This window comes from Phocoena phocoena, chromosome 3, assembly GCF_963924675.1.
Source record: "Phocoena phocoena chromosome 3, mPhoPho1.1, whole genome shotgun sequence".
In the NCBI taxonomy this organism is placed as follows: Eukaryota; Metazoa; Chordata; class Mammalia; order Artiodactyla; family Phocoenidae; genus Phocoena; species Phocoena phocoena.
In genome coordinates, this window is record NC_089221.1 from 124,704,683 (window position 1) to 124,732,216 (window position 27,534).

The following is a 27,534-nucleotide window of genomic DNA, read 5'->3' on the forward strand; positions in this document are numbered from 1 at the left end:
AACTAAGCCCATGCACCACATCTACTGAGCCTGTGCTCTAGAGCCCACGAGCCACAACTACTGAGCCCGTGTGCCACAACTACTGAAGCCTGATTGCCTAGAGCCTGTGCTCCACAACAAGAGAAGCCACCACAATGAGAAGCCCGCACACCGCAACGAAGAATAGCCCCCGCTCGCCACAACTAGAGAAAGCCCGCACGCAGCAATGTAGATCCAACACAGCCAAAAATAAGTAAATAAAATAAATAAATTTATATATAAGAAAAAGAAGCCTGCGCACCGCAACGAAGAGTAGCCCCCCACTGGCCACAACTAGAGAAAGACCGCGTGCAGCAATGAAGACCCAACTTAGCCAAAAATAAATAATTAAAAAAAAAAAAAAAGCTTCTCCAGCTTAAATATCCTTTTGATGATCCCCTTTATAAGATGCCATAAGGATCATCTAGCCAATATGTGAACTACTCCGATGATGGAGAGTTTGTTCTTTTTCTTGGGATCCTGTCTATGTCACATACTTTTCATTTTTAGCAAGTCCTTACTTTGTTATAATAACTGTATATCCTTCTATTCTCAAATGTGGCTGAAAATAAGTTTGTTCTCTCTTTCATTTGACAGATATTTAAAGACATCTATCGTGTGGCCATATTTTTATAAATAAGCATTGAAAAGTGGTCCAAGTTGGAGTAAAATACTTGAAATTGGAGGTATTTCACACACACAATGCCTCCTCTCTTCCACATGACACACCTCTGAAGATGGCTTTATAGTCTCCATTTTTTTCTTATAAAAATAACAATTGAGAAATATAGCCTAGAGTCTTTGGAGTTGGTCTGTTTTTTAATACTCTGAGATTTATAGTTGCTCTAGCTATAAAATGCTTCCTTGAGGCTTTTCTTTTTTAGATGAAGAGTCTACTGCTTCTTATATCCCAGTTTTCTTTTCTTTCACATGCTTCAGATACAGTTACCAAAATCTATCATCTTATCCCCTGTGACTCTGACATAGGTGAAAGGACATGCCCTGGTGAGGGATGTTCTCCAAGCTCCTGTCCTGGACTAAGCAGGTCTCATCTCTTAAAAGTTAAATATATTAATAATTATCTGAATGAGTCTTCAGTCCTGGAACACACACACATGCAGTTTAATCTTACCATGTGTAGGTAGAGAAGGCAAGGCTAAAAGGATAGGAAGGGAGGGAAAAATTACCTCCTTCTTTATTCTCTAATCAGCGGCCAATACTCATCCTCTCCTTTCCCCATCAGTCAGTGCTCAGAATCTCTTATTCATCTTGGGTGGGGAGTACTAATTCATCTTTGATATAAGCAGGGGCTAAGTGCTTCACTCTTTTCCCAAAAGTGACTCAGGCTGCTTCCAGGAAAGCATTATAAAAACCTCTACTAGCAACTCCTCAAAATGTTCCTCTTTTTCTCTTGAGTCATTACAGTGTATTATGGTGGGGGGCAGGGTGGTGTCCACATGGAGAGAAGAAGTGCAAGCTGTAGTCCAATATTAGGAATGATGCTTTATGAATTTGGTTCAGGGGAGTGGATCAAATGAGCTCCTCCGTCAGCACAATCTTCTGGAGGAGAGAAAAAGGCACAGCCCATTTCCCCATATATTCTTTTTTTTTTTTAATTTTAAAATTTTATTTATTTTTTTATACAGCAGGTTCTTATTAGTTATCCATTTTATACATACCCATATATTCCTACTGTGGCTGGATGACGGTAGTTAAGGCCACAATGTCTGGAGTCAGATCTAAACACTACCTACTTGTGTACCAAGCTGGGCCAAGTTCTGTCTCTCTCTAAGCCTTCATTTTCTCATATGTAATATATAAATAATAATATTCCCTATACCTCTTAGGGTTGTTGTCAGAAATAAATGAATTAAAAATATGTATCACATTAAATACATCATTATTCTATCCCTAGATTAGGCTCCCCAACAATCAAATTTGATTTAATAAAATTTCTCTTTAATCTACATTGCCATCCAATCTGTTGTTCATTTAAATATTATTTAACAACACAATTCAATTTTTTAAAAAATCAAGTATAATGAAATATTTATTAACTATTATAAGAGTATTGTAACAGCAAAGAACCAGAGGTATATTTGTTCTAGAATGAGAACTGGAAACCTCTGAATAAATGAGCTGCATGTTGTGGTCTATTCAAATACATGACATGACAAATTACACAGGATGCTTTACTCCAAAGCATGTAATCGTAAACACTCGGAGTGTCTCCAATGCTTGTTGTACCTACCATATATGCTTGGTCGAGAGCTTGTTTCCTGTAGTCTAGTTCTTCTTCCAGATAGCCTTTGATTTTGCAGAATTGTTCCTAGAAAAAAGGGCGACATTAATAGATAGAGTCAGCTTAGTTAATGAGAAAGTGATATATAAATTGTATTGATTAGCGTTTTCTCTAATTCCACTGTAAGACAAATCACTAGTATTTGTAGGGTCACAGAATTTGTCTTTTAGGGAAATAGTTCAACTTTTATAGTTTCACACAGGGAATGTACAAATCAATGGAAAGAAGAAAAAATATATAACAAACAATCCACATGGAATGTCTTAAAGGATTTTTTATACCAATTTAAGAGTATGTCATTAAGGATAGATTTTTGTTTGTTTGTTTGTTGGCTTGTTTTTTGGCCTCACTGCACGACATGTGGGATCTTAGTTCCCCGACCAGGGATCAAACACATGCCCCCTGCTGTGGAAGCACGGAGTCTTAACCACTGGACCACCAGGTAAGTCCCTAAGGGTAGACTTCTGACAAGATAAATGCTATAGATGCTAATAAATATATCTGTGTAAATATACTGGGATAGTATATTTTTGTAAGAATGTTATGAAATATAATAGAGCAAAGTTGTATAATAAAAATTTATTCAAACTCATCTGTGTATCATTAGCAAACACAAAGATAATTTAGAGAGTGGGCACAAAGTTAACCACACATATTGCTCTATCCACATACCAACTAACTGACCAATTTATCCATCTGCCTGTCTCACTAAGACTTATGAAGGGGTGGTGGAGGCAGGGGGTTGGGGGTGGGCATCTGCTTTAAGAAGAGTCATGGGGGACTTCCCTGGTGGTCCAGTGGTTAGAACTCTGTGCTCTCACTGCAGTGGGCATGGGTTTGATCCCTGGTCAGGGAACTTGGACTCTGGTGTGTCCTAAATAAATAATTTAGGATGGCAAATTGCATGCTGTATGTTTTTTTACCACAATTTAAACTAAATTTTATTTTAAAACGAAAGAAAAAAATAAGAGAGTGGAGGCAATTCCACCCACAGTGCCACTTAATGAGTGAGTGTCTGCTCTTGCTGCAAAGCCAGAGTGAGCTGGGAAATGTAAATCTGATGTTCCCTTGCTTGTCCTCAGTTTTTGTGTGGCTCTCATATTGTGAGCATCTTGCCATTGGCATTAAAAAATGTATCTTTGTATAGAACATAGCTCCAAGCACAAGTCCATTCTTTCTCTGTATGCTTAACAAGGAACAAGGGCCTCGTCCAACACTGAAGGTAAACTTGATTGCATCAACTTTTGAGAGAGGATATGTCTGCATGTGATTTTGCTAGTGACTTTCCTAATTACCTCTGAGCTCCAGTGCCTAGAACAGTGTAACAAGCTGATTGCTTAATTAATGTTTGTGCATTTAAAGAGTTCAAGGGTATTTTGAATATAAACAGTTCTTGTTATATGTTTTGACTTTACAGCCCAACCTGTTGGTAAAATGTAAGTCCCGTGTAAAATATGAGCTAATGATTTGTAAGCTGTCACATGCTATGTAAATTCAACTTGTTGTTCTTACGATAGGATTCCCTAACCTGATAGGAATCACTACCTGACTTTTAGTAGTAATGATAACAGTAATGACCGTACTGTTATAAAAGTCTATGTATTGCTGTAAGTTAAAAATGACCAATTCCCAGGCCTGGGGATTTAAAAAAAAAAGCTAATAGTGGCAAACTACACACAACGTAAAATTTATAATCGTAACCACTTTTAAGTAGTGTTAAGTATATTCACAGATAAGAAAGTTTCACAGAAACGAGTTTCACAGAAACTTTCTTATCTTCAGTAGTGTTAAGTATATTCAGTGTTACGAGACCAATCTCCAGAACTCTTTTCATCTTGCAAAACTGAAACTGTACCTATTAAACAGTAACTCCCCATTTCCTCCTCTTAGCTCCTGAGAACCAGCATTTTGCTTTTTGTTTCTATGAGTATGACTACTGTAGGTCCCTATATTAGTAGAATCACACAGTATTTGTCTTTTCGTGACTAGCTTATTTCATTTAGCATAATGTCCTCAAAGTTCATCCATGTCATAGCATGTGTCATAATGTCCTTACTCTTTAGAGACTGAATAATATTCCATAGATGGATATACCACATTTTGCTTATCCATTGACAGACACTTGGGTTGCTTCCATGTTTAAGCTATAGAGAATGCTGCTTTGAACACAGGTGTACAAATCTCTCTTCAAGAGCCCGCTTTCAGTTATTTTGGGTGCACTCCCAGAAGTGGTGTTGCTGTATCATATGGAAATTCTATTTTGAATTTTTTGAGCAACCACTAACCATATGGTTTTCCATAGCAGCTGCACCATTTTACATTCCCATCAACACTGCACAGGGTTCCAGTTTCTCCACATCTTCATCATCACTTGTTATTTTCTGATTTTTGTTGGGTTTTTTTTGATAGTAGCCATCTTAATGGGAGTGAGGTGGCTTGGGGATTTTTAATACCAAAGTTATACCCATCATTTCTGTCAATTTGGTGGAAAAATTATTTAGCCTAAGAAAGAAAACACCTAACTGGATTTTCTTCAACATTAGTTCTGGAAATACTGCAGAATTACAACATGATATTTCTGGAGGCTATAGCTTGAAATTGTGGGGTACTTCTGGGCATTCTGTTTCACAGTCTATACACAAAATAATGGCAAGGCTACAAACTTCCATCCGTGTCAGATAAAACTGCTAGAAAACAGTTGTTTTCCATTTGTCTTGTCAATTTTTCTTTTGTTTTCTGACATCTCATTTTTACTCACCATGTCACTTTCCAATTCCATCATTTTCTGATGCAGGGCAGCCTCTGCTCCTTCAATTTGCTGGATCCACTAAGGGGTAAACCAGACACAAGTGTTTGACATGATTGCTTGACATGGTGTAAGTGGTGGTGCCTCCTGAGCTGCTTAGTCTCTTCCCCTTGTATCTCAGGAAGCAGACTAAGAATTGGAGTGAAAACTTGGTACATTTTAACTCTTAGCTCAGAAACAAGTTTATAAATTTCCACTCATTCATTCATTCTTCATTCAACGAAAGCCTTCATTGATATCTACCATGTGTGAGGCAATGTGCTGGGTACTAGGGCTGTGATGGTGAATAAGACCAACACATGTTTTGCCCTCATTGGAGGACGCCATGGGAGGCTTTCTTGGAAATGACAATTGCACTGGGTGTAAGGAATGAGTCAGAGATGACTAAGCAAAGGTGAGGGGCAAGTTCCAAGCAGAAGGTATGTCTAATTCTCCATGATTGGAGGGAGCATGATGAAAGAAAGAAGGCCAGGTGAGACTGGAGAAATGGCATTTTTTTCAGTATATGACACTGATTACAGCTAAATGTTGAGGAACCATTTTTGTTGAGTGGAGACAAATTTTAAATCACACAGAAAGAACTTATCTTTCCTAACACTTAGAATATATCATTCTGTTAGATGGTGTTGGTATTAGCACAGATCAATACCCTGAATGAATTTAGACTTTGAATAATATAGTGTGAGCCTACCACATATATGGTTTCAGAGAATAAATTGTTATAATGGGTCTCCATCAAGTTAACCATAAGCTTATCCCTCAGGGAGGCAATTGGGCAAATAATTAAGTGTGTGGGTCCTAGAGGCCAACTACCTTGGGTCTAATCCCAATCCTAGCTTTTCATGGCTATGTGGCCTTGAAATGTTACCTGGTTTCTCTAAGCCTCAACTTTCTTATCTGTGAAATGGGATTAATAATAATGTGAAGATTAAAGGATGTAATTAACCTAAGGTCCTACTGACAGTGTACTGCACATACTAGGTAACCAATACATTCTTGTTTTTGGTTAACATTCATTTTTGTACTTCCACACTGTTAGAAATTTGCCTCACTACCAACTATTTCTTCTTAGTTTGTTTGTGATAAATTATGTGGTGTACTGAGCATTTTTCTATATACTAAAGCCTTGGTATTCACAAGGGGCCACCATATCCAACAGCCCCTTGGCTGTAAGGAACATGGGGAAAGAAAAAAGGCCGTGGAGACTGGAGAGGTGCTAATCTCTCAGCTCTTGTACATACACATGGCTTCCCTCATGAAACAAATTTCAGTCCAAAGTCATGGGTTTCTTGTAATCACCCTCATATTGCAATTGTGTATCATCAAGGTTTATTAAAATGCTTCCTCTTGCTTGCTGCCCATTTACCATTGAGAAACAAATTCTCTTGTGTACCATGTTTTTTTTTTTTTTTAATATTTACTTATTTTGTTGCGCTGGGTCTTAGTTGCAGCAGGTGGGCTTCTTACTTGTGGCTCGTGGGCTCCTTAGTTGTGGCATGCATGTGGGATCTAGTTCCCTGACCAGGGATCGAACCCTGGCCCCCTGCATTGGGAATGCGGAGTCTTAACCACCGTGCTACCAGGGAAATCCCACACTATGTTTTTAAGAGAACCGCGAAGTGAAGTAGTCCGGTCATGGGCTTTAGCTATAGATTTGTATGTTGGCTCCCGACTCTGACTACGTGGATGATGCAGGATGAGGAATGAATAGCCCAGGCCACAGTTTTCTCCCAGATAAAATGAAAATAGTGGATGAATGTACGGTGGTTGTAGGGAGCAATGAGACAATGCACAGACAGTATTTAGCATAGTCCCTGGCCTGTAACATGTCCTCACATAAGGTCACTGCTCTTATTATTTTTAATACGAAGTCACAATAGGATTTCCTTGTTGGAGATTTGTCTAGGCTCAACCTCCGGCTAAAGGTCACACTCTCAGATGGGAGAGAGATAATTCAAATGTGTGGTCTCAGGAAGTTCAAGATGATATTTACAATTACTTGGAGGTAGAAATGTTTATCTGTGAATCCCAAACATGGGGGGAGGCGGTGACTTTAGCTTATGAATTGCAAAGATTTGCACAAAAGGCAATTGCACAGACCATGAGCATTTTAAGGACAAGCTTGTGTCTTATTCAGCTGATTCCTCACTTTCAATCACAGTGCTAAGCGCATAGGCATCACCCCTTGATTGTTTAATCTGAACCCCTCACACCTGTTTTGCAAAGGAGGTAAGTGGAGGCACGAACCAATACGTCAAAGCTTTACTAGAACAGTTCCTAGGTGCTACAGGGTACTTTCTGCTTTTAGTAGGAAGCTTGAGGGAAAGCTTGCAATAAAGAATCATAGCCCTTCATGACTCCAACTGGATGAGATGCTCTGGTGTGAAAAACTGGGAAAACAAAGAGTGAAAAACAGATTCCAGAGTTGCCCTCGTGGAGCGTAGAGTCTAGTGAACTACAGAAAAAAAAAAAAAAAAGTGTGGTTGTATTACAGTTGCTAAAAGCCATGGTAGCAGAAGCACAGGTCACTGTGGGAACACAGAGTGAGAAGACCTAACTGGGCTTGGGTGAATAGGAAGGCTTCCCCATGTATGGGAGGGTCTAATGATTAAGATTTAGCCAGACAAAGGTAGAAAGGGAAGAAGAGAAAATCTAGACAAAAGGAACAGTGTAAAGGACCAAGGGATGAAAATATGTAGAGGTAGATAGAGACAGAGACAGAGGTAGAGTGATAGAGAGACAGAGAGCGAGAGGAGAGAGAAGAGAGGAGAGAGGAGACTGGAGCCCCAAAAGGATTTGTGCATGGCTGGACCTTGGTTGGTGACCAAGGAAGGAAGTGGGGTGCTGGAGAAATAGGTAAGGGCCAGTTCCAAGGGGGCCCTCTTGCCAAATTCTGGATTCTAGACCTATGTTAGGGACAATGTGGTGCTATTAATTTGATCACAAGAGGAAAGGGAAAGTGATAAGGTCTGTTATTAAATTGTGAAGGGTGGAAGTTTTTAAAAGAGCAAATCCCAGATATTTCACATGAAATGCTTCAGTATGTGTCCCTAACACTTAAGGTCTTTTAAGAAATAACATAACCACAAGGCCATTTCCACACTTTGCAAAATTAATATTAATTCCTTTTGTCATCTGATACCTGGTCCATATTAAAATTTCCCCAGTTGTCAGCAAAATGTCCTTGGTTTCACACTTGGTTTGCTTGAATCAGGATGCAAAAAAGGATCATTTCAATATTTCTTAAGTAACTTTTTATTTCATAGCAATTCTTCCCTCTCCCTCTGCCATTTTTTTAAATGTCATTGTTTTGTTTGAGTACTTAACTGGGTCATTTGACCAGTAGAATTCCCTCATTTCAGACTGGAACAAGGTGAATGCTTGCTCATGGTTTCATTTAATTTACAACATGCTTTTTTATGCATTTAGAAATTAAGAAAGCATCTCAAGGAACTTATAGTACATAAGTTCTTACTTTATCCAGCCATGTACACATGACTGTCAACTATGTGCTGATTCTCAAGGTGCCCTGAATACAGCCAGTTACCAGGTTTCTTCACTTGGCTCTTTCCTTTTTTCTCTCTCTTGCATTTACCAGGTTTAGACACAAGGGGGTGAGAGAACGCGCAGTGTTGCTCTTCTGACAGTCCCCAGGTTGGGCTTTCTAAATGAAGGTGCAGGGAGCCACCACCAAGTTACAGAATCAGTTGGAATAACTGGTAGGTACACACCCAAGGAAAAGCCCACAGAAAGAGCCGTGCTCCAATTTACCACTTAACAAAACCCTTCTTTATTGATTTCCCAGCTTGGTAAGGATGGCTTAAGTAATGTAATCCAGGTTTTGCATTTTTACAGAATTATATTTTTAAGAGACTTCAAAGCAAGAATTATCCACCCACCCTAAATCAGTGTGTAGACTCTTCTTTTGTGTGTTCTCATTCTATCTGGGTTATATCACCCTGAAGAATAAAATATTTATTAGGTATTCAATAATGCAAAATCATGTGCAAAGAGATTGTCCTTCAACCCCAAGTGTTAAGCCAGACACTGAGATGATTTGAATGTTAGTATGATTTATTACCTTTTCTGCCAGGGACAGCACAGTGCTGGCCTGAATTATAGCCACTTGCTCTTCATTTCTTAAATTCTGTGGCGGGGGTTGAAGGGTGGGGAGAAAGAAAATAAGCTGAAAACATTTTTTGACATTTATACTATCAGAAGATACTGCCTAACTTGCCTGCCACATACACATGCATAGAACATTCACAAACGGCCTATTCTATTTAGTAATAATTCCTAACAAAGAGTTCATTCAAAACCTGTAAAAAGTACATTAAATGTGATGGTTTTATATCTCTAGTGCTGACTTGGTTTTGTTTCACTGTAAGCATACTGCATGAATAGTCATAAGAAAAGCAGAAAGCAAAATGAAATAAAGATAGTGGGAAGCAGCCACACAGCACAGGGAGATCAGCTCGGTGCTTTGTGACCACCTAGAGGGGTGGGATAGGGAGGGTGGCAGGGAGACGCAAGAGGGAGGAGATATGGGGACATATGTATATGTATAGCTGGGTCACTTTGTTATACAGCAGAAACTAACACACCATTGTAAAGCAATTGTACTCCAATAAAGATATTAAAGAAATGAAATAAAGAGTAATCCCTTCACAGCAGTTTGATGTGATTTAATCGATTTTCTTCTCTCCTTTGGTAATTTTTCAAGGGAAAAAAATAGTGTGACTACTTCAACCTACATACATCATTCATCTAGTATCTCAATGAATGGTCCTCCCACTGAATTAATATGCCTTGACCCTGTTTGGAAGGTGTTTTTAGAAAGAAAAGAGATTATAGTTTCCTAGTGCATTTTTATGGGGCTGCCACCAACCCTACTGTTTAGCAGCATTTGCAACTGCATGACTGATTAATTTCACCCCCATGCCTCCCAGCAACAGTCAGAAGGTAATTAGCTTTAATCAGGGCACACTCCATTGGCATTCAAACCTGAAACCTGCGCATGAAAAGCACCTTACCAGTTCCCACTTCTGCCACTACCTTCCAGAGATCCTTACAATCCCTCAGCTGAGTGGTTTGATAGACTGCTGATTCTTTTCCAGAAGCCGCATGCTTAAGTGAACCTGCTGTCTCACTTGCTATTATTTTTTTGTTTTTTTCTATTTATTTATTTAATTGAAGTATAGTTGATTTGCAATGTTGTGTTAGTTTCAGGTGTACAGCACAGTGCTTTAGTTATACACATATATATGTATAACTACATATATACATGTATATATATGTGTATAGCTACATTTTCAGATTCTTTTCCCTTATAGGTTATTACAAAATACTGAGTATAGTTCCCTTCACTTGCTACTGTTTTACACGTAATGCATTGGCAAGTATTTCTTGCTTCTCTTTAGGCAAATGCATATCTTTACTGTACTTAATCAATTCATGACTTACCCCGTTATCACCCAAGATATCAAGCTGCTTTATGAGATCAGGGATGTTCACATCCTGCAAAATCAAGGAGATCCATTCAAGTCGTGGCTTACCATTCTATCAGTGCCTGCCTGAACCTTGAGTTAGAGAGGACATTTTGAGACCTGCTCTTCCTTGGTTTGTTTTCCATCAGGCACAGCTGGTTTTACATTTCCACTTTGCTTCCTATAAGCTGTGTGAACCTGGGAAAACTACTTAACAGTGCATTTTCAATTTCGCCAACTGCAAAATAAATACTTTCTTCATAGGCTGATTTGAGGATAAAGAGATTGTACATGAAAGCGTCTAGGATGTACTAAGGACTCAGGATTTGCTCAATAACTTTTTTTCTTATAATTGTTGAAAATTGTTTCAACTGTGGTAGATTTCAAGTATTAAGAAAAGTAACAGGAAAGAAATTTAAATAACCAACCAATTTCATTCTAATTAATGGAATTCTGACCTGGTTGAGATTTTGACTGCCACATAGAAAACTACAGAGCAGTTCTATTTTTTAGGTGTTTAGCATTAATTCCATCCTATGGAAAACAGCTAATTTTTATTATAGTCCCTGAGTCAATTTGAAGCAGCTGAACTCCATTTAAAAGAGTTCCCTTGTATATAAACTACATGCACTGATTAGGTTGTTTGTGATTTATCTAAAAACAAAACATCTAAGGAAAAGACAAAGTAAAGTGCTTCTCATTGAATTAGAGTTGAATCAAAAAATTGCTTTGGTTTACAAATTTTCAGGCAGCCCAGGAAGGCCAGAAGTTTAAACAACATGAGAGTGGTTTAAAACAGAAGTCAAAGAAGCACAATTTTCGACCTAATTTCCCCCACATTAGTACCACTTTCTCCTTTTACTCAGGTTCAGTTAACAGTTTAGCAGATCCCTACTGCCAGAAATACAGAAGTCTAGCTCAATCTCAGAGGTAGAGAGAAAGCAACTAAAGCAGGTATATTTGGCAGCTCAGAGTGGGAACAGGAAGGGCCATGCAGAAGGTAAGGAGAGACCAGAAACAGCGGGAGGCTTCCTAGCCTTACCACTGGAATAGTCAGTCACTATGTGATTCTGTTACATTGAAGGACAATATATTTTCCAGGAGATGGAGCCACCTCCACTCGACCTTAATATTTAAAATGTATTCCAATATCACTAAAGATGAAATTATATTTTGTCTAAGTGAGCAACATGTTATAATCCCCAAGGCCTTCCAAAAGTGAAATCCTCCCTAAAACACACCCATATCAAAAAAGATGGTGGGCAAGATGATTTCAAGCTTTCTTTTAATACTGAAATTCCAAGATGATGAATTCCATAGCAGTTAGAACAGCACAACAAAGGGACTCAACAAATACCTTTTTATCTGGCATCCTTGAGATATGTTTCTTAAAATATTGAATTTATTTAATATTTCTTCCAGATAATCAAGGGTAATTATCTTAATATTTTGATTCTGTATCAATCTTTATGTTACTGTTCTAAATAATCATGGCTTCCTAGTTTTTTGTTTTTGTTTTTTTTTGCTGTTACCATTCATACATCTGTCACACATTTATTTTGTGTATGTTCTGTCGATTTTCCCATAGATGTGACTATTTTCAGTTCCTACATAGTTTGCATCAAAATGACAACCAGTGACCGAAAGACAAAACAGTCACAAACAACCTCCCCTTTTCCAATTCCCAGTTTTTCTACTGTCTACAACATACACAGGGAAACATCTGCCTACCTTGACACCTTCTTTCATACAGTAGATCTGTAGAGCACTCACACCATCTGAGAATGGGTGAATTTGCAGATTAAATGGAGGGGATCGTCTCTCTCTTTCCTTGAAATACAGTGAAGAATATGTGGGAATTAAAAAAAAAAAAAGCACAACTGATTAATCACTAAACCAGTTGTCTGTGGCCTCTATGCTATTTCAGCAGCTTATCAATGTGCCATTTGGCAAAAAAAAAAATCGAACTCAAGATCTTCATGCTTGAATTTAATGGAAAAGAACTGATAAGTCAACTAAGAGATGTGGGAGAAGAATTTAACATGGTGTCATCCAGTTTTGCAAATTTTTTTCTTTTTTTTTTGCGATATGCGGGCCTCTCACTGCTGTGTCCTCTCCCACCGCGGAGCACAGGCTCCAGACGCGCAGGCCCAGCGGCCATGGCTCGTGGGCCCAGCCACTCCGCAGCCAGTTTTGCACATTTTTGGATCAAGGAAATGTGGGAAGTGGAGTTCCATTTTAAACTACATGAATATTTAGAGCTTTCAGGTATCACAAAGAATGTTCTTCTGACCATGAAGTTTTATGGCAGCTCATGGTCTTTTGCATATTCAATCCACTCAAGCTTTATTAGTAAGATTTGTGGGCTACCAAAGACGACTTAACTCTTCTTCACTGAAGCATACCAACTACTAACTTTATCCAAACCTAATGTAAAATAACCTCAAGAAGAAACTATTGGCGAAATAACAAAGAAATCAAATGGGAAATTTTCTTATCCTTTACATATCATGCACATTCAACCAGACCTTACGCCGGATTATGCATGATACAATCAAAATCTGATTTGATTGATATGTTTTACTTAAAAACAAAGACTGAAACTTGGTCAAGTTAAACAAATTATTTCCTAAAACAAATTACCTTGCTTCTTAGCCTTTTGCATAATGCATTACAGAATAAAAAGTTTACTTACAGATTCAAGGGTCTACCAATAAAATATCTGTGTATATAGTACATTTTAAAATATAATTCTTGAAGTAATATTTTCCTGAGTCAGAATTCAATGAAGGATGGAAATGATTATTTAAAAGCAATGAAATATTGATAAAGTTTGAAATACATTATTCAAATTATTTAAAAATTATTCATTAGCCTTGTTCATAAAGGCAACAGTGTTGTAAAGTACAGTATCTGAACAGACAATTCTGAGTTGCATCAGTGCTTCACCACGTACTAGTCACAGGACTTGGGCAAGTTATTTAACCTCAGTTGCCTCATCTATCAAATCTGGGTTGTGGTCGTGAGGTCCAACGAGAGTATGTATCTGAAATGCTTAAGCTAGTACCTCACACAAAGAACGGGTTCAGTGCATGTTAATATTTTTATTATCATTATCATCATTTCCTTACTTCTAGCTCTAGATTTCGAAACTCCAGCAGCTCATTCTGGTCTCTGGCATCCTGCAGTTCCTGTTGGAGCCGGTGATTTTCTGCCTCTTGTTTTTCTATCTGATAAAGTAAATCCTCAAGTTAGGTGGACATTGCGAAAAGCATCTACAACTTTGCAAAGCAAGCATGGACAGCATTCATTTACACGGTGAATAAATCGTCTAGACCATGAAAAAAGTCCCAAGTAGATGTGAATAAAATAAATCTTTGGTTTTCCCTCTATTTATCCTTTGGTTGAGTTTTTCGGGTCATATAAGAAAATACTGGAGGATGCCTCCATTCATTGAGATAAAGTCTAGGGACCCTATGAATAGTGAATCTGTCCCTTGCTGTCTGGGACAGTGTCCAAGAACTAGATTTAATGGTGCAAATAATGGAGACTGACACCTCTTATTTCTGGAGTTACAAGTTGTTGAAGAAATATTTTTTTAAAACAGCTCTGATCCTACACAAAAGTTTGTTGAATTCTAGTTACGTGCAAAATAAAGCTGAAGTCCTCAATGGAATTCAAAAACCTTAAGAATCTGCTCACCAGATTTAGGTGTTATCACTGTCATGTCTACACACACACACACACACACACACACACACACACACACACACACACACACTCACATGTGATCACATACACTTGAATCTAGAAACCCAGATCTACCCTATGTTCTGGTTACTCCAGGAGCTCTGTCTGTGCTCACCTCTGCCTGAAAAGGGCTCCCCCACTCCCTTTTCTACATGAGGAAATCCTATACTTCCTTGATGTCTCCTACCATAAGAGCCTTCCCCTGGCTCCTTAATCCAAAGTGACAACTCTCCCTTCTGTTTTCCCATAGGGCTTTCCTGTAGGACATCTAGTGTAACCTGATGAAGCATGGAATTAAGTTAGTTGTGTACAAACCTGCCTTGCCCTGTACACAGTGCCCATGTCCACAAGGGATCAGAACATTTCCATGATTTGCAATAGGTTTGGGGCTGCCTTCGATATTAGCTGTGTGGGTGGGCCTTCTGTACAGTAACTTTAAAATCTTGAATTTAGAAATAAAAAATCAGGGGCTTTTTAATGTAGGGTGAATCTTACTTTCTCAAGGATAAACACTGAAGTAGAATGTTTAGCTTTATTGTCACTTTGGTTTTCTTTTACTCTTAGAAGCCTAAGCTCAAAAAATTCCCCTTTTAGCCCAAAGAAATCAAGACCAAAGAAAATCAGAAAGAAGACATAATGGGAGTTATTTTTTAGATGATAAATAAGTGTAATAACACTTATTACTGGGTATCTTGGAGACTACTAAAATCTTCTTTTTCTCATGGTCTCCTGATATAGAAAAATTATAGAAAAATAAAGATGGGGGAAAGTGAGATACTATGTAACATTAATTTATGTAGCCAACTCAAGTTTTTTCCACTAGATTTTTGTGGTCTAGTAAACTTTTGAAAGTTTTTAGAAGTTGACTATTTCCTAGAATCTTGGATTGACATCAGAGATGGGATATTTGGGGAGATGCCTGGCTCTGGTGGTTAGCACTAGCCATAATATTAGTGGTTCACAGGTGGCTACAATTCATAGACCAGGGCTAATGTCCATAAAGTTTCTTTATAGGAACCCGTAACCTTTCTGAGAGTACCAGTCCTCAATCCTGGAACACCCACCCCCCTTCTATACATCAGCTCTGTCTCTCATCATATAGAAAGTGAGACAGGACCAGAGGGAGGGGAGGACAAGTGTCTTCTTTACCTTTTCATGCTTACCAGGGTGTTGCAGTTAACTTTTATTACTTGTCAAGGCTAGTGAAGATTGGCAGAAACAATCCTAAAATAATTTCTATATAACTCTACATCACCCTACAGAATTATTTCCCTTTTTCAAATGGGCTTTCAAATTCTCTTTCTGTCAAGAATAATATGAGATTATTTTGTAATCGTTTCACATCATCAAAGGGAAATACCAAAGGAAAAGCCACGTTTGAACTTAAAATGATCTCTGTTGTATTTCACTGCCCCTAATCAAAAGTCTATGTTCAGCTAACCCAAATTAATTCTATCTACTGGGCCGAAACCAAGCCTTTGCATCTTGATTTGTTCCAACCTCCTGGAAATGCTCTTTTGTGCTCTGGATGCATCTTTTGAAATGTTCTTTCATAAAAAATAAACAAACAAGCAGCGAACATTAGCAAAAAATTAACAGTAAGAACACAGTCTATGCTAGGTTGCAGCAGGTCCTTGCACAAAATAACAGGTCCTATTCACAGGGTGCTCTTGTAGATGGACAACCACATAGGATGTGTGCATGTGTGGGTGTGTGTGCGTATATATATATATATATATATATATATACGTACAGTACATATACAGTATATATATATGGGTAACAAATCAATAGGTTTCAGGGATCACATCCTTTCAAGTCGGCACAACGCCCAGCGCAGAGCCATGCACACCACGTGCCACTCAACTGATGGTGATGGCAGTGACAGAGATGCAGTTGGGCACTCAGCAGAGGGGAGCACAGCGCCAGAAAAGCCTCCCCGTCCCCTAGCCCCTGTGCCACTCCTGAGAGGACCCCCTGCTGCTCCTGGATCTCTCATCATTCTCTCCTCTGCCCCACTAGGGTGTTGCGCCCCACATACCTTTTCTAAAAGCTCCTGGTTTCTCTTAATGAAAAGTTGTTTATCTTCTACCCAGTGTGAATCCTGTTTGACAAAGAATATCGCGCAGTCAGCATTTCAGAGTGGCATGAAAGAGCGTGTGTCGTCAAACCACTTTGCCAGAGCCGTCTTCTCTCCACCCGGATTGTTTGCCTGCCAACGACTGGTAAATGACACCCACCCCGGCCTGCTCCTCATTCCAAGACATTGGGGCCAAAGTTGCCGGGAAAATTTAACCCCCTTTTTATTGTCACTCACTATCCCTATCTTTTTAAGTCTGAATAATCCAGGACCAGCCTTCTGGGGACTCAGAAGTGACCACACAGGCAAAAAGTGAAAAGGGTCAGAATGCACACAGGCTAGATACATATGGATGGAAAACATTAAAATGCAGAACCATAAATGTAGCATAGAGGCAAAGAATGCAGCTTGAGGGGTGGGTCTTGGTCTTAGCAGCTCATGACCACTCTAGGCTATGTGTACAGGGCTCCTCTTCCTCTGGCATTCTCTCTCTTGCCCAGCCTCATTCACTGTTGTAGGTGGGTTCACACTCTGGCCAACCAAACACCAGGGACAGAAACAGAGAGTTGAACATTCTGACACAGTTTGAGAAAGGTCACTGTGGAGAGCCAAGCCGTGTCCTGGATGGGCCCATGCACAGGGTGATCTAGAGGAAGGTCAGTTTGAATTGTCTGCATCTGCAGAAGTGGGAGCAACCAAATGCCTACCTGCCCTTTCTGAGCCAGAGTCGCTTCCAGATCTTCAATTTTGGCTTTATACCTTAGCACCTCTGCCTGGAGTTGCTCTTGAGCCTAGTGAAATCAAAATTCCAGAACTCAGTACGTAAAATGGCAACTCAACATTTTTCTTCCCCTCATGTTCCTTGATTAGAACTCAACAATTGAGGAAAAAAAAAAAAAGAATTTTCTATCACCAAAGAATATTTTCAATCTATTTTTACAACCTAAATTCTCTGTGTACAATTTTCAGTGGCTCCCTTTACCATCAGGTTAAAATTCAAACTGTTTAGCTTAGGATTCGAGAACTTCTCTTATATTTCCAATCTTTTCCCACCACTATCAATGCAGGGTCCATCCCTTACCTGCTGGTGATCTCCTTGTTTCCTAAATATGCCTTGTACCTCTCAGCTTCTCTCTTTATTTGAACGACTTCCCCTTCTGGAAAGCCTTCTCCCATTTTGCCTCCTCAAAATCCTTCTGTTCTTTTGAAGCCAACTTTGTGCCCTATATTTAAATCTAAATCCAAATCTATGTATGTAGGTATGTATATATGTATCTATCATGTGTTTTGTGTGTGTGTGCACGCACATGTGTGCACATCAGCAGTTTGGGACACTGATTTGTATGAAACAACCTTACTTCATTTAGCCTAGTAATTTTTTAGATTCACTTGTATTCTCTCTTAATATGATCCTACTTTTTGTGAAAAATAGCTTTTTTTGTTTTCTGGTCATACAGATATTTTTTTTCCTTGTCTTATGATCTGGATAGGTTCAACAAAGTTGAACAAAATCAGTGATGATAAGTATTCTTTTCTTATTATTCGCTGTGAGGAGAATATTTCTTTGGACTGTTAAGTATTATATTTAGTGTTAGCTTCTTTATCAGGTTAAAAAATTCCAAGCTTCGTTTGTTAAGAATTAATTTAACTTTGTTGGCGCAGTGGTTAAGAATCCACCTGCCAAAGCAGGTGACACGAGTTCGATCCCTGGTCCGGGAAGATCCCACATGCCTCAGAGCAACTAAGCCTGTGTGTCACAACTACTGAAGCCCGTGTGCCTAGAGCCCGTGCTCTGCAACTAGAATCCACCACAAAGAGAAGCCCGTGAACCACAACGAAGACCCAACGCAGCCGGAAAAAAAAAAAAAAAAGAATTATTTTAACTTTGAATGGGTGTTGAGTATAACCTATTTTTTTGCCTTGTCTTGAAGTGATTAGGTCTTCTGTTTTCACTGATACTTTTTCATCTATACTAACTATTTTTGCATTTCTACTTTCTTTGAATTTACTACTCTTTTCCCAACATCTTGATTTGTTTTAGACTATTTTGCTCAGAATAGTTAAGTTGTCTTACTTTAATGGCCATAAACAACGCTAAACCTGTATTTTGATGGGAAAGTGAGACTAGAGAAAGAGAACTGGGTTCTATGTCATCACCTCTCCAAAAAACAAGGCATATGCTATTATTTCAATTGACCAATCCTACGCTGCTAAGAATGGGTAGTAAATACTGATAAAGGAATCCACAACTCTTACAGTATTAGGGCACAGACATGAAAGCACACACACACACATCCCTTCCTAATGATTGCTTACGTGTCTATTCCAAATCACGGTCGGTTTTCTTTAATGTTTGCTCTCTATGTATGTGTATGTGCATGTATGTATGTATGCTACCATTTAAAATATAGCTATAATATCTATCCTTTCCCACTAACCAACTAACAGTAGTTCCTACAACACTCCTCAGTACATTGTAGGCCTTCTAATTAGGAAGTAGGATAAAATCACTGGATGGTCACACTCTTTCTTGCCCCAAGTAAACTAACCTATAAGGAAGTTATGGCATAGTGGTTATGACTGAACTCAGAAAGACGAGGTTCATATCCTAGCTTTCATCTAAGCTACATACCCTGGTTTTAACCTAACTAAGCTACATTTAACTTCTACTAGGCTACTATTTCCTCTCCTGTAAAAAGGAGTTAATAATAGCATTTAACTCATAGAGTTGTTTTAGGATTACATGAGATAATGCGTATAAAGTACTCAGTACAATGCCTAAAACACAGCAACAACTCAATAAATGTCAAGTATTAGTACTGTATATGGCTTTTTTAAAAAACAGACTTATGAGAGGCAGTTGCAACATAATGGAAAAAACAACTGACCCAGTATGATATGACTTGGAATCCCAATTTTGCATTTATTAGCTGTGTGATCTGGGGCAATTCAATTAACCTCTCCGAGCCTCAAATTCCTCTTTTATAAAATACCCACCTTAGGGGGCTGGCACAAGGGTTAAGTGAGATATTGTTAGTGACAATTCTCAGTAAGCTGTCAATGTAATGCTGTGCACTTATTAACTAAGAAAAAGAACTGGCTAACCATTGCTTTAGAAAGATAAAAGTTTTCTTTTTTATTAAGCAAGAAACTAAAAAACATGGATTACCAAAATTCAACATTGTTTAGCTTTGAAAATATAAGTTTTCAAATAGCAAAAATAAGAATTATGTACTCAACTATCTTTAAAGGAACAAAAGCATCGATCTAAGCTGGTTCTAATGTCTCTAGATCCAAGGTTTGTTGACATAAAAGATAAAGCAGTTCAAAACTGCAGTGGAGAGAAGGGTACAGAGAAAGCTACCCTATTGGTACTTTTATGTCTGCAATACTTTTATGCTATGACTGTCGCAAGCCTATTCAGGGCACTCTCCCAGATGTACACTAACCTTGGCTTCTCTTTCAGCATCAATGATGCCTCCAGTCTGCTCCTGCAAGAGGGCATAGGCTCTTTGGAGAGCCTGGTACTCTTTTGTTAATTGTCGGAATCGTAGCTCAGATTCTTCAGCTGCTAGACTCTTGAGGTTAAAAAAAAAGTCGAAAAATAATTATGTTCAGGTCCTGTGTTCAACGTGAAATATTAGCACTTGTCCATTTTTTAAAGAGAAATAAAGGTTTGTATGATATTGAATTCTATGTGCTTTTATTCTTAATTTTAAAGTATGTGTATGGGCACAAATACTATGACACTTTCCAGATGCGCATTTCAGAAATATTTAAGTATTCATTAATAAGATAAGCATTTGCTTATTTATACCTTTCTGATTATTACCCATTTGGGCTTGGATTACAGACAATTTTGGATCCAAATGAGAAAAATGTACACCCAGATTTTGGATCCAAATTTGAGGAGATGGTAATCAGAGTTTTAGTTTCAGTTCCTTTCAATACATTCATATCTAACAACTTCTTCCCCAGATAAATTATAAAAACGTAGTTTTACAGTGTTAGGTCCCAAACTTCAGAGCATAATACAATCATCAAGGCGTTCTGTGAAAAATGCAGATTTGGAGGTTCCACCCTCAAGATCCTGAGTCAGGAGCTGTGTGGTCCAGGAACTTTCATGGTAATTGAACCCCCTAGATAGTTCAGATGAAGGTGGCAAACAAAGAAACTTGGCTAAACACTGTCTTAGACTTATTTAAAAGCTGTTCCTCTAAGCTTCTTCTTTGGTTCATGCCTCCTCTGGATGAAGAATCTGGGAGAATAATTTTATTTTGAAAGAAGTCTTCAAGTTACAGAGCTGAACTTCAGAGAAGTTTCTACAAGGGCTACATAACATAGGTGAAGCTATTTCTAAGAGGTAACAAAGTCAAGCACAGTCTCAAAATTGGTCACTATTATGAGATCATGAGCTGTTCATAAAGCAGATAAAAAGGTTTTTCTCCCCCTTCAAGGAAAGATGTGGTGACAATATCACAAAAGGAGAGAGAAGTGAAAAAGCTTACTTCATCCAAGTCATCATCAGGAGTAGCTGGCGTTCGGTCTGTTCTAAATGAGGCCATGGATGATGTTTCTGAATCCATGGAGTCCTCATCGTAGCCAATAAATGGGTCCAAAACAGGCCTCTAATGGAGGGACAGTACATATTTACCAATAAAACTAACAGTGGGGAAAGTCAACATATTATTAAAGCACTGTCAACTGGCAAACATGCAAATGAACAGAGAAGACATAGATCTTTTAATGCTTCTTTGATGAAATAAACATATTAGGCATGAACACAATAATTCCAATAAATGTTTGTCCTACGTTATTTCACTTCTGATATTTCAGAGGAAGATTCATTAATATTTGGGCTCTTCATAAAAACACTGTATCCTCTTTTATGTTACATTTTATACCATGATGATTTTATGTCATTTACTCTGTCCAGTATTTAAAATATAATTAAGGAATTCTGAAAGTCCAGGCATCTATGGGAAGGGATTATCAACTCATATCATCTAATTCCACATCCAAATCAAATGATGCAATTGTTAAAAGCAAAAATGAAACACATTGACAAATTAAATAACAAAACTTTGTGGATTATAAGAGGCTATACAGATATTCATGGATTGAGAGTATCATTATCAATAATATTGCCCACGTGAATAATGAAAATATATTAATCAATTATAGGATGGGTACCAGATGCTAATATTATTCAGGGGAGACATCAAATAATAATTATCTCTTTCATGTTCTTGGAGTGTGACTCTCCAGCTTGTCAGATAACCCTTTCTATGTCAAACCTAGTGGCTTCTTCACTAAGAGGAACTCATATTAAAGCAAATCCTTTCAGGTTAAGATCCACAACGCAATCATTTTTGGACTTCTGAGAACTGTCAAGAGAAGAGGTTTTCTTCTGGCAGATAAACCCCAGGGTTTGCTGCAATTCAGGAACATGTGATTTATCACATCTTTGCAGGAAGATTCCTTGGCAAGCCTCACTTCTCTGGCTATGTGTGTGGCAAAAGCCTGATAACCTAGTTTTCTCATTACCTTAATTGGCTTGGAACTTCTTCTATGCTTTCTCCTACGAATGAGCTTTTCCCGGTCCTGGAAAATAGATTAACGACTTTTCAGATCTTGAGTTGGTACATATCTCCCCGTAGGGTTTTGGGGTTTTTTTTTTCCCCAAAGACAGAGTTGTTTTTCCCCTGAGGCATTACATATTTCTATTTAAAATAAGATTATGTTTTGTAAATTCTGGCAACTTTGGGTTTGATACTTAAGTATTTTCAAAGGAAGGATATTCTACAACCTTTCCTGATTATGTGGATCTGAGAGCCACACAGTCAGGAAGTACACTGTGTACACTGTGTTGCTAATTGGATTTCAAGTGTGTTATACTTGAAATCAAGAACAAAATAGTCATTCATGTTCTCCCAAAGCACAATTCTTCAATTTTCTCAGATCCCAAATTATTTTAAATTTAGGTGTGGAAAAAAATATTATTTTATTTTAAAGAATAAAACATTCTTTTCACTTAATCACTTGAAAAGTATAGAAAGCTATCTTTTGACTATGCTTGGATCCTTGTTCTCACCTGTAGCCTCTGAAAATGGGACAGGGTATCTGCTTGGTTGGAATCATCTAGTGTTTTCTTTTTTTGGATGGGGGGTAGTCCTCGTTAGAATGTTCTGGGAAATTCAAAGAATATCTAGAAATAACGATCGATTTCTTAATTCATTCTTTTTGTGAAAGGAGATATCCTGGGACTTTGGTGTCCACCTGCTAAATACTCCATATACTTACTGTACAAATTCAAAAGTGGATGGAGGGACTTCCCTGGTGGTCCAATGGTTAAGAATCTGCCTTCCAATGCAGGGGACACGGATTCGATCCCTGGTCTGGGAGCTAAGATCCCACATGCTGCAGGGCAATCCCTTGTGCCACAACTACAGAGCCCACGAGCCACAACTACTGAGCCTGCGTGCTCTGGAGCCCGTGCACCACAACTAGAGAGAAGTCCACACGCTGCAACGACAATCCCGTGTGCCGCAACTAAGACCCGACGCAGCCAAATAAATAAATACTTTTTAAAAAAGTGGATGGAATAAGTGACACTTATGTCTTCTTGAAAGTCTAGTGGACATGCCTCAAAATTCTGTAAGAAACTTTTAGCTTAAACTCAGGATACTCAAAGCCAAGCAAATTCCTGGACTAATGAACCTGTGAGATTTATGAGTTATTAAGGATGTGGAAGTGAAGTGAGGGGCATAGAGCTTTGAAGCGCATGTTTAAGAAATAATCTGGTTAAGCCAGTGGTGTTAACTTTTTTGATCTTTCACCTTTATAAGTAAAAGTAATTTGATCATGCAACCTTAATATATCCAAAACTTTAAAAATTTATACTTAGATGACCCTCCAAATGTAACATATGCATTATAACATACACTCAACATGGAAACTTTTAAAAAGGTGAATCATAAATAATTATAAAGCAGAATTTATAATCTTTTCTTCCCTCAACGGCAGTAAATCATCTTGCTCACCTACTCTGGAGACTACTGCTTCAAACTCCCCCATCACTAGTTCACCTCTGTAAGCCTTGGCTTGGTCCTGAAGAGTGATCACAGATGTCATTCACAGAATAAAGACAGAGGCGAAGAGGAAAACCCAAACGTGTATACAGGTCTCAGCCCAAAGTTGTAGGTAACACAGGCCTCAGCCAGATGCAGATGGGAGTAACAACTGCTTTACCTACTTCAGCAGGTACTGAAGTCACAGTCAGAAGATCTGGACTGGAATTTCAGCTGTTATGTCATTATGATATTGTTGTTCATTCGACAAATATTTATTAAACTACCACTATGTGCCAGACACTGAATCAGGTGTTGTGAAACAAGAGACCTATGATCCTGTTATTGTAGGCAAAGTATTTAATTTCTGAGCCTCAGAATCTTGATACTGGAAAGGAATTATAAGATACATCACACAATCCACCTACTCACATTATAATGCATTTGGGAATTATTTTAATGTGCTTTGCAGCTATTATTTGTGTTACCAAAATTATTAACTGCTTCTAGTGTATGTTGATTTCTTGGCTACTTGTCCTTGGAAACAGCTTAGAGTTTATAGATTAATCAAGACCTACCCTTGTAAGCTCATCAATAATGTTCTGTTGTTCAATGACCTGCAGTTTTAGAAACTCTGTCTCTTGTTCTTCATTAGCTTGATCGAGGTCATTCAGAGATTTTAATTTCTTCAAGGGTGGATGAGATGTAATTTTTTCTCTCTGGGTTGAAAAAAAAAAAGAAAGTGCAAGTGGAGACTTTGAAAATCCCAAACTTTAGTGGTTAACATAAAATATCTGTAGAAACTTTATGAGGCTACAGCTAAATGTGAAAATGGCCCAGCTTCAATACACACACACACACCAACTAACACCCTCAAGTACATTTTGTCTTCTGTAATAGGTGGAAATCATTGGGAATGTCTGAAGATCTCTACAGCAGGACGGGAAGTCTGTGAAGGAGTACGTTAGCACGTCACCTCTATATATGATGAAAATGATGGCATCTGTTCTCAGTTACTATGCAAGATCTTAGGAGATGTGGGGTACCCACTGTACGGTTCCACAAAGTGCACGTTAGTGAAATTCCTGGAAGGAGGTTTCTATTTTTTTCATTTTATTAATTTTTAAAAAAGTTTTATTGACGTTTAGTTGATTTACAATGTTGTGTTAATTTCTGCTGTATAGCAAAGTGACTCAGTTATACATATATATATTCTTTTTCATATTCTTTTCCATTCTGGAATATCACAGGATATTGAATATAGTTCCCTGTGCTATACAGTAGGACCTTGTTTATCTTGGAAGGAGGTTTCTGTGGCTGAGGAGCTAGGTTGAAACTCTGCTTCTCTATTTTGGAGCTTTTGGAGAGTGTACAGATTCCTGGAAGTGCTCTCATCATTCTGCAAAATTTAGAAACCCCACAAAATTCAAAGCCAGCAACCTTCTCTTGATTTCTTCCTTATGTGTTCCTTGCTTACATAAGGGAAAAATCTAAGCTTTCACAAATAGCATTGTATTTTAAAAATAAACTGGGAAAGACCAGGAAGTCAGGTTAACAGAGTAATAAAAAGAAAGAAGCTGCAGTTTTGCAGAGTCTGTGGTACACACCATTTCTGAATTTTCCTTGGTAACGGCTTTTAGTTTCTCTTCCATGCGCTGCAAAGACACCATCAGTTCATCGTTTCTCTTGGCGAGGCACTTGTTCCTTTCCAGAAGAGGTTTACATTGTTTTTCGGTTTCCCGCACGCGTTTTAACTGGGAAGACATAAGACAATGTGTCCCTTGTGTTTAGAGGCTGAAAATGACTTCATTATACCAAGAGCCACCAAAAAGAATGTAAAATGTAAGGCACAGAGCATGATATTTTAAACACAAACATCCAAAAATGACGTAAAAAATCCCTAATACTAATAAAAAAATGAACGCACAAGAGGAAATGGGCAAAAGACAAAGGGCAAATCACACAGGATACCCAAAAGGCCAATAGATATTTGAAAAGTTACTCCACCTCATTAGTGAGAAGGAAAATAAAATTGAAAATCCTACAATAAGAATATACCTCACACCCACCAAAATGACCAATTATCTTTGCATGTTGACAAAGACATGGAGAAACTACAACTCTCATACATTGTTGGGGGAAATGTGGCTATTAAGACAACTGTGGAAAACTGGTAGCAACTGCTGAAGCTGACTGCATGCATACTCTATGATCCAGTAATTCTGCTCCTTCATATATTCCCCCCAGACATGAGCAAATTTTCTCACCAGGACATGTAGCAGCACCATTAACAGCTATAAATTGTTATGAAACAACATTAATGTCCATTAACAATAGATGAATATATATATTTAACATATAATTGTATACACATATCATATATTGTTTATACTTTTACAATAAATATATACTTATATTGTATATAACTGAATATGATAGAAAGTGAAAATAAATGAATTCTACATGCAACACAGTGGATGACCCTCACCAATGTAATGCTGAGCAAAAAAGCCCGACACCAAGGAGTAATTATCATATGATTCCATTTACAACACATTTTGTTGTTGTTGTTGGTTGGGTTGCACGGCTTGCGGGAATCTTAGATCCCCAACCAGAGACTGAACCCAGGCCCCAGTAGTCAAAGTGCTGAGCCCTAACCACTGGACCGCCAGGGAATTCCCTACAACACGTTTTAAAAATGGCAATAGACATCTATAGTGAGAGAATTCAGTATAGTGGTTAACTTTAGAAGGATGGTGATTGAAAGAGGTCACACAAAGGGGAAGTTCTGAGATGTTGGTAATCTTCCACTTATTCATCTGGGTAGTGGTTATATGGGTGCTTCACATTGGGCATTTTTACTGAGCCATACCTTTATTACTTGTGCACTTTTCTTTATTGTGCTATACTTCTATAACATCGTATATACTACTATAACAAAATGTTTAAAAAATAATAAAATAAAATAAATTTGCTTAGAACTCACCAATTCATTTCGTTCATCTCCAAGCAAGGTATTCCTGTCTTCTAATTTTCTTATAGTGGCATTCAACTCAGCTATTCTCTTTTGATTTCTTCGCAAATCCTACACGTGAAAATTAAAATTATTATTTCTTCAATAATACTTTTCACAAAATTTTAGAATACTGCTCATAAAAGTAATAGGCTTGGTTCCTTTCATTTGGTTCATGAGTTGAGAGTAAAATGTTCTCTTATTCAGAGAAGCGTAAATATTTACCCTATTCCAATCCCCAATACTCTCTGCTTGGGTTTAAGATCAAGCCTGTTTGAAATTGTAAATGAATTCCATGTGGCAGATACTCCCTGGAGCCCTGGCTCCTGGCAAAGGAAGTGGTACATGGTTGGATCAGTTTATGAGATCTGTGAGCTGTGAGACCAAGGTCACGCTGTGATTACATGAGGTTCATGGTTACATGAGGTTCATCCCTTGTGTCATGGCTGCACATTGCTTCCCAAAGCCTAGACAGATGTCCTGCTCTTACTCTTAGCCAAAGAGAGGATAGAGCAGGATATAGGGATGGGATTTGCAAATTCCTGCATACCCCAGAGAAAAAGGTCAGACTCAGAAGGCTGGTGCATTACTTTCATGTATAGAAGACAGTAGGTTATAGGATAGACTTCGCTGGTAGATTCTGCCCAGATCAGCTGGCTTCCCCACTGGCATAATAGTCATGGAATCACTTCACATGCAGCAGTCATAGATTAAGTCTGTGCTCTAGAGTCCATAGGACATATATACTTGCAATTCCATTATCATCTTACATTTTGATAGTGCTGTACTGTTGGCAAAGCAGTTTCACACACACTCTATTCCTTGATTCACAATATCATAAAGGATTCAGCAGAACCGGTAAGATTCAGGGAGGTCGTAAGTTGTTCAAGGTCTATACTAATATGTATCGGATGCTGTGTGCCAGACACTATGTTCTATATTTACATATCTTTTCTTCTAAACCTTAGACCAGCTCTGTGGAGTACCACTATTGCCTCTATTTTACAGA

At 38.2% G+C, this 27,534-nt stretch overlaps 1 protein-coding gene across 2 annotated transcripts in view; it reads right to left on the bottom strand.

Moving 5' to 3' along the window:
* JAKMIP2 (janus kinase and microtubule interacting protein 2) overlaps positions 1–27,534 on the bottom strand; it is a 164,925-nt gene that overhangs the window by 20,338 nt on the left and 117,053 nt on the right. The window contains exons 5-18 of one of the 2 annotated variants that reach the window (XM_065874612.1): positions 26,499–26,597; positions 25,120–25,266; positions 24,091–24,231; positions 21,990–22,046; positions 20,951–21,070; positions 19,892–20,020; positions 17,150–17,233; positions 16,404–16,466; positions 13,744–13,842; positions 12,344–12,442; positions 10,590–10,643; positions 9,208–9,273; positions 5,079–5,147; positions 2,270–2,347 (exon numbers count right to left, since the gene is read on the bottom strand). In XM_065874612.1, the coding sequence (XP_065730684.1) occupies positions 2,270–2,347; positions 5,079–5,147; positions 9,208–9,273; positions 10,590–10,643; positions 12,344–12,442; positions 13,744–13,842; positions 16,404–16,466; positions 17,150–17,233; positions 19,892–20,020; positions 20,951–21,070; positions 21,990–22,046; positions 24,091–24,231; positions 25,120–25,266; positions 26,499–26,597 (1,305 nt within the window). The remainder of the gene's footprint in view (positions 1–2,269; positions 2,348–5,078; positions 5,148–9,207; positions 9,274–10,589; positions 10,644–12,343; positions 12,443–13,743; positions 13,843–16,403; positions 16,467–17,149; positions 17,234–19,891; positions 20,021–20,950; positions 21,071–21,989; positions 22,047–24,090; positions 24,232–25,119; positions 25,267–26,498; positions 26,598–27,534) is intronic. The other variant, XM_065874613.1, reaches the window with a different exon arrangement.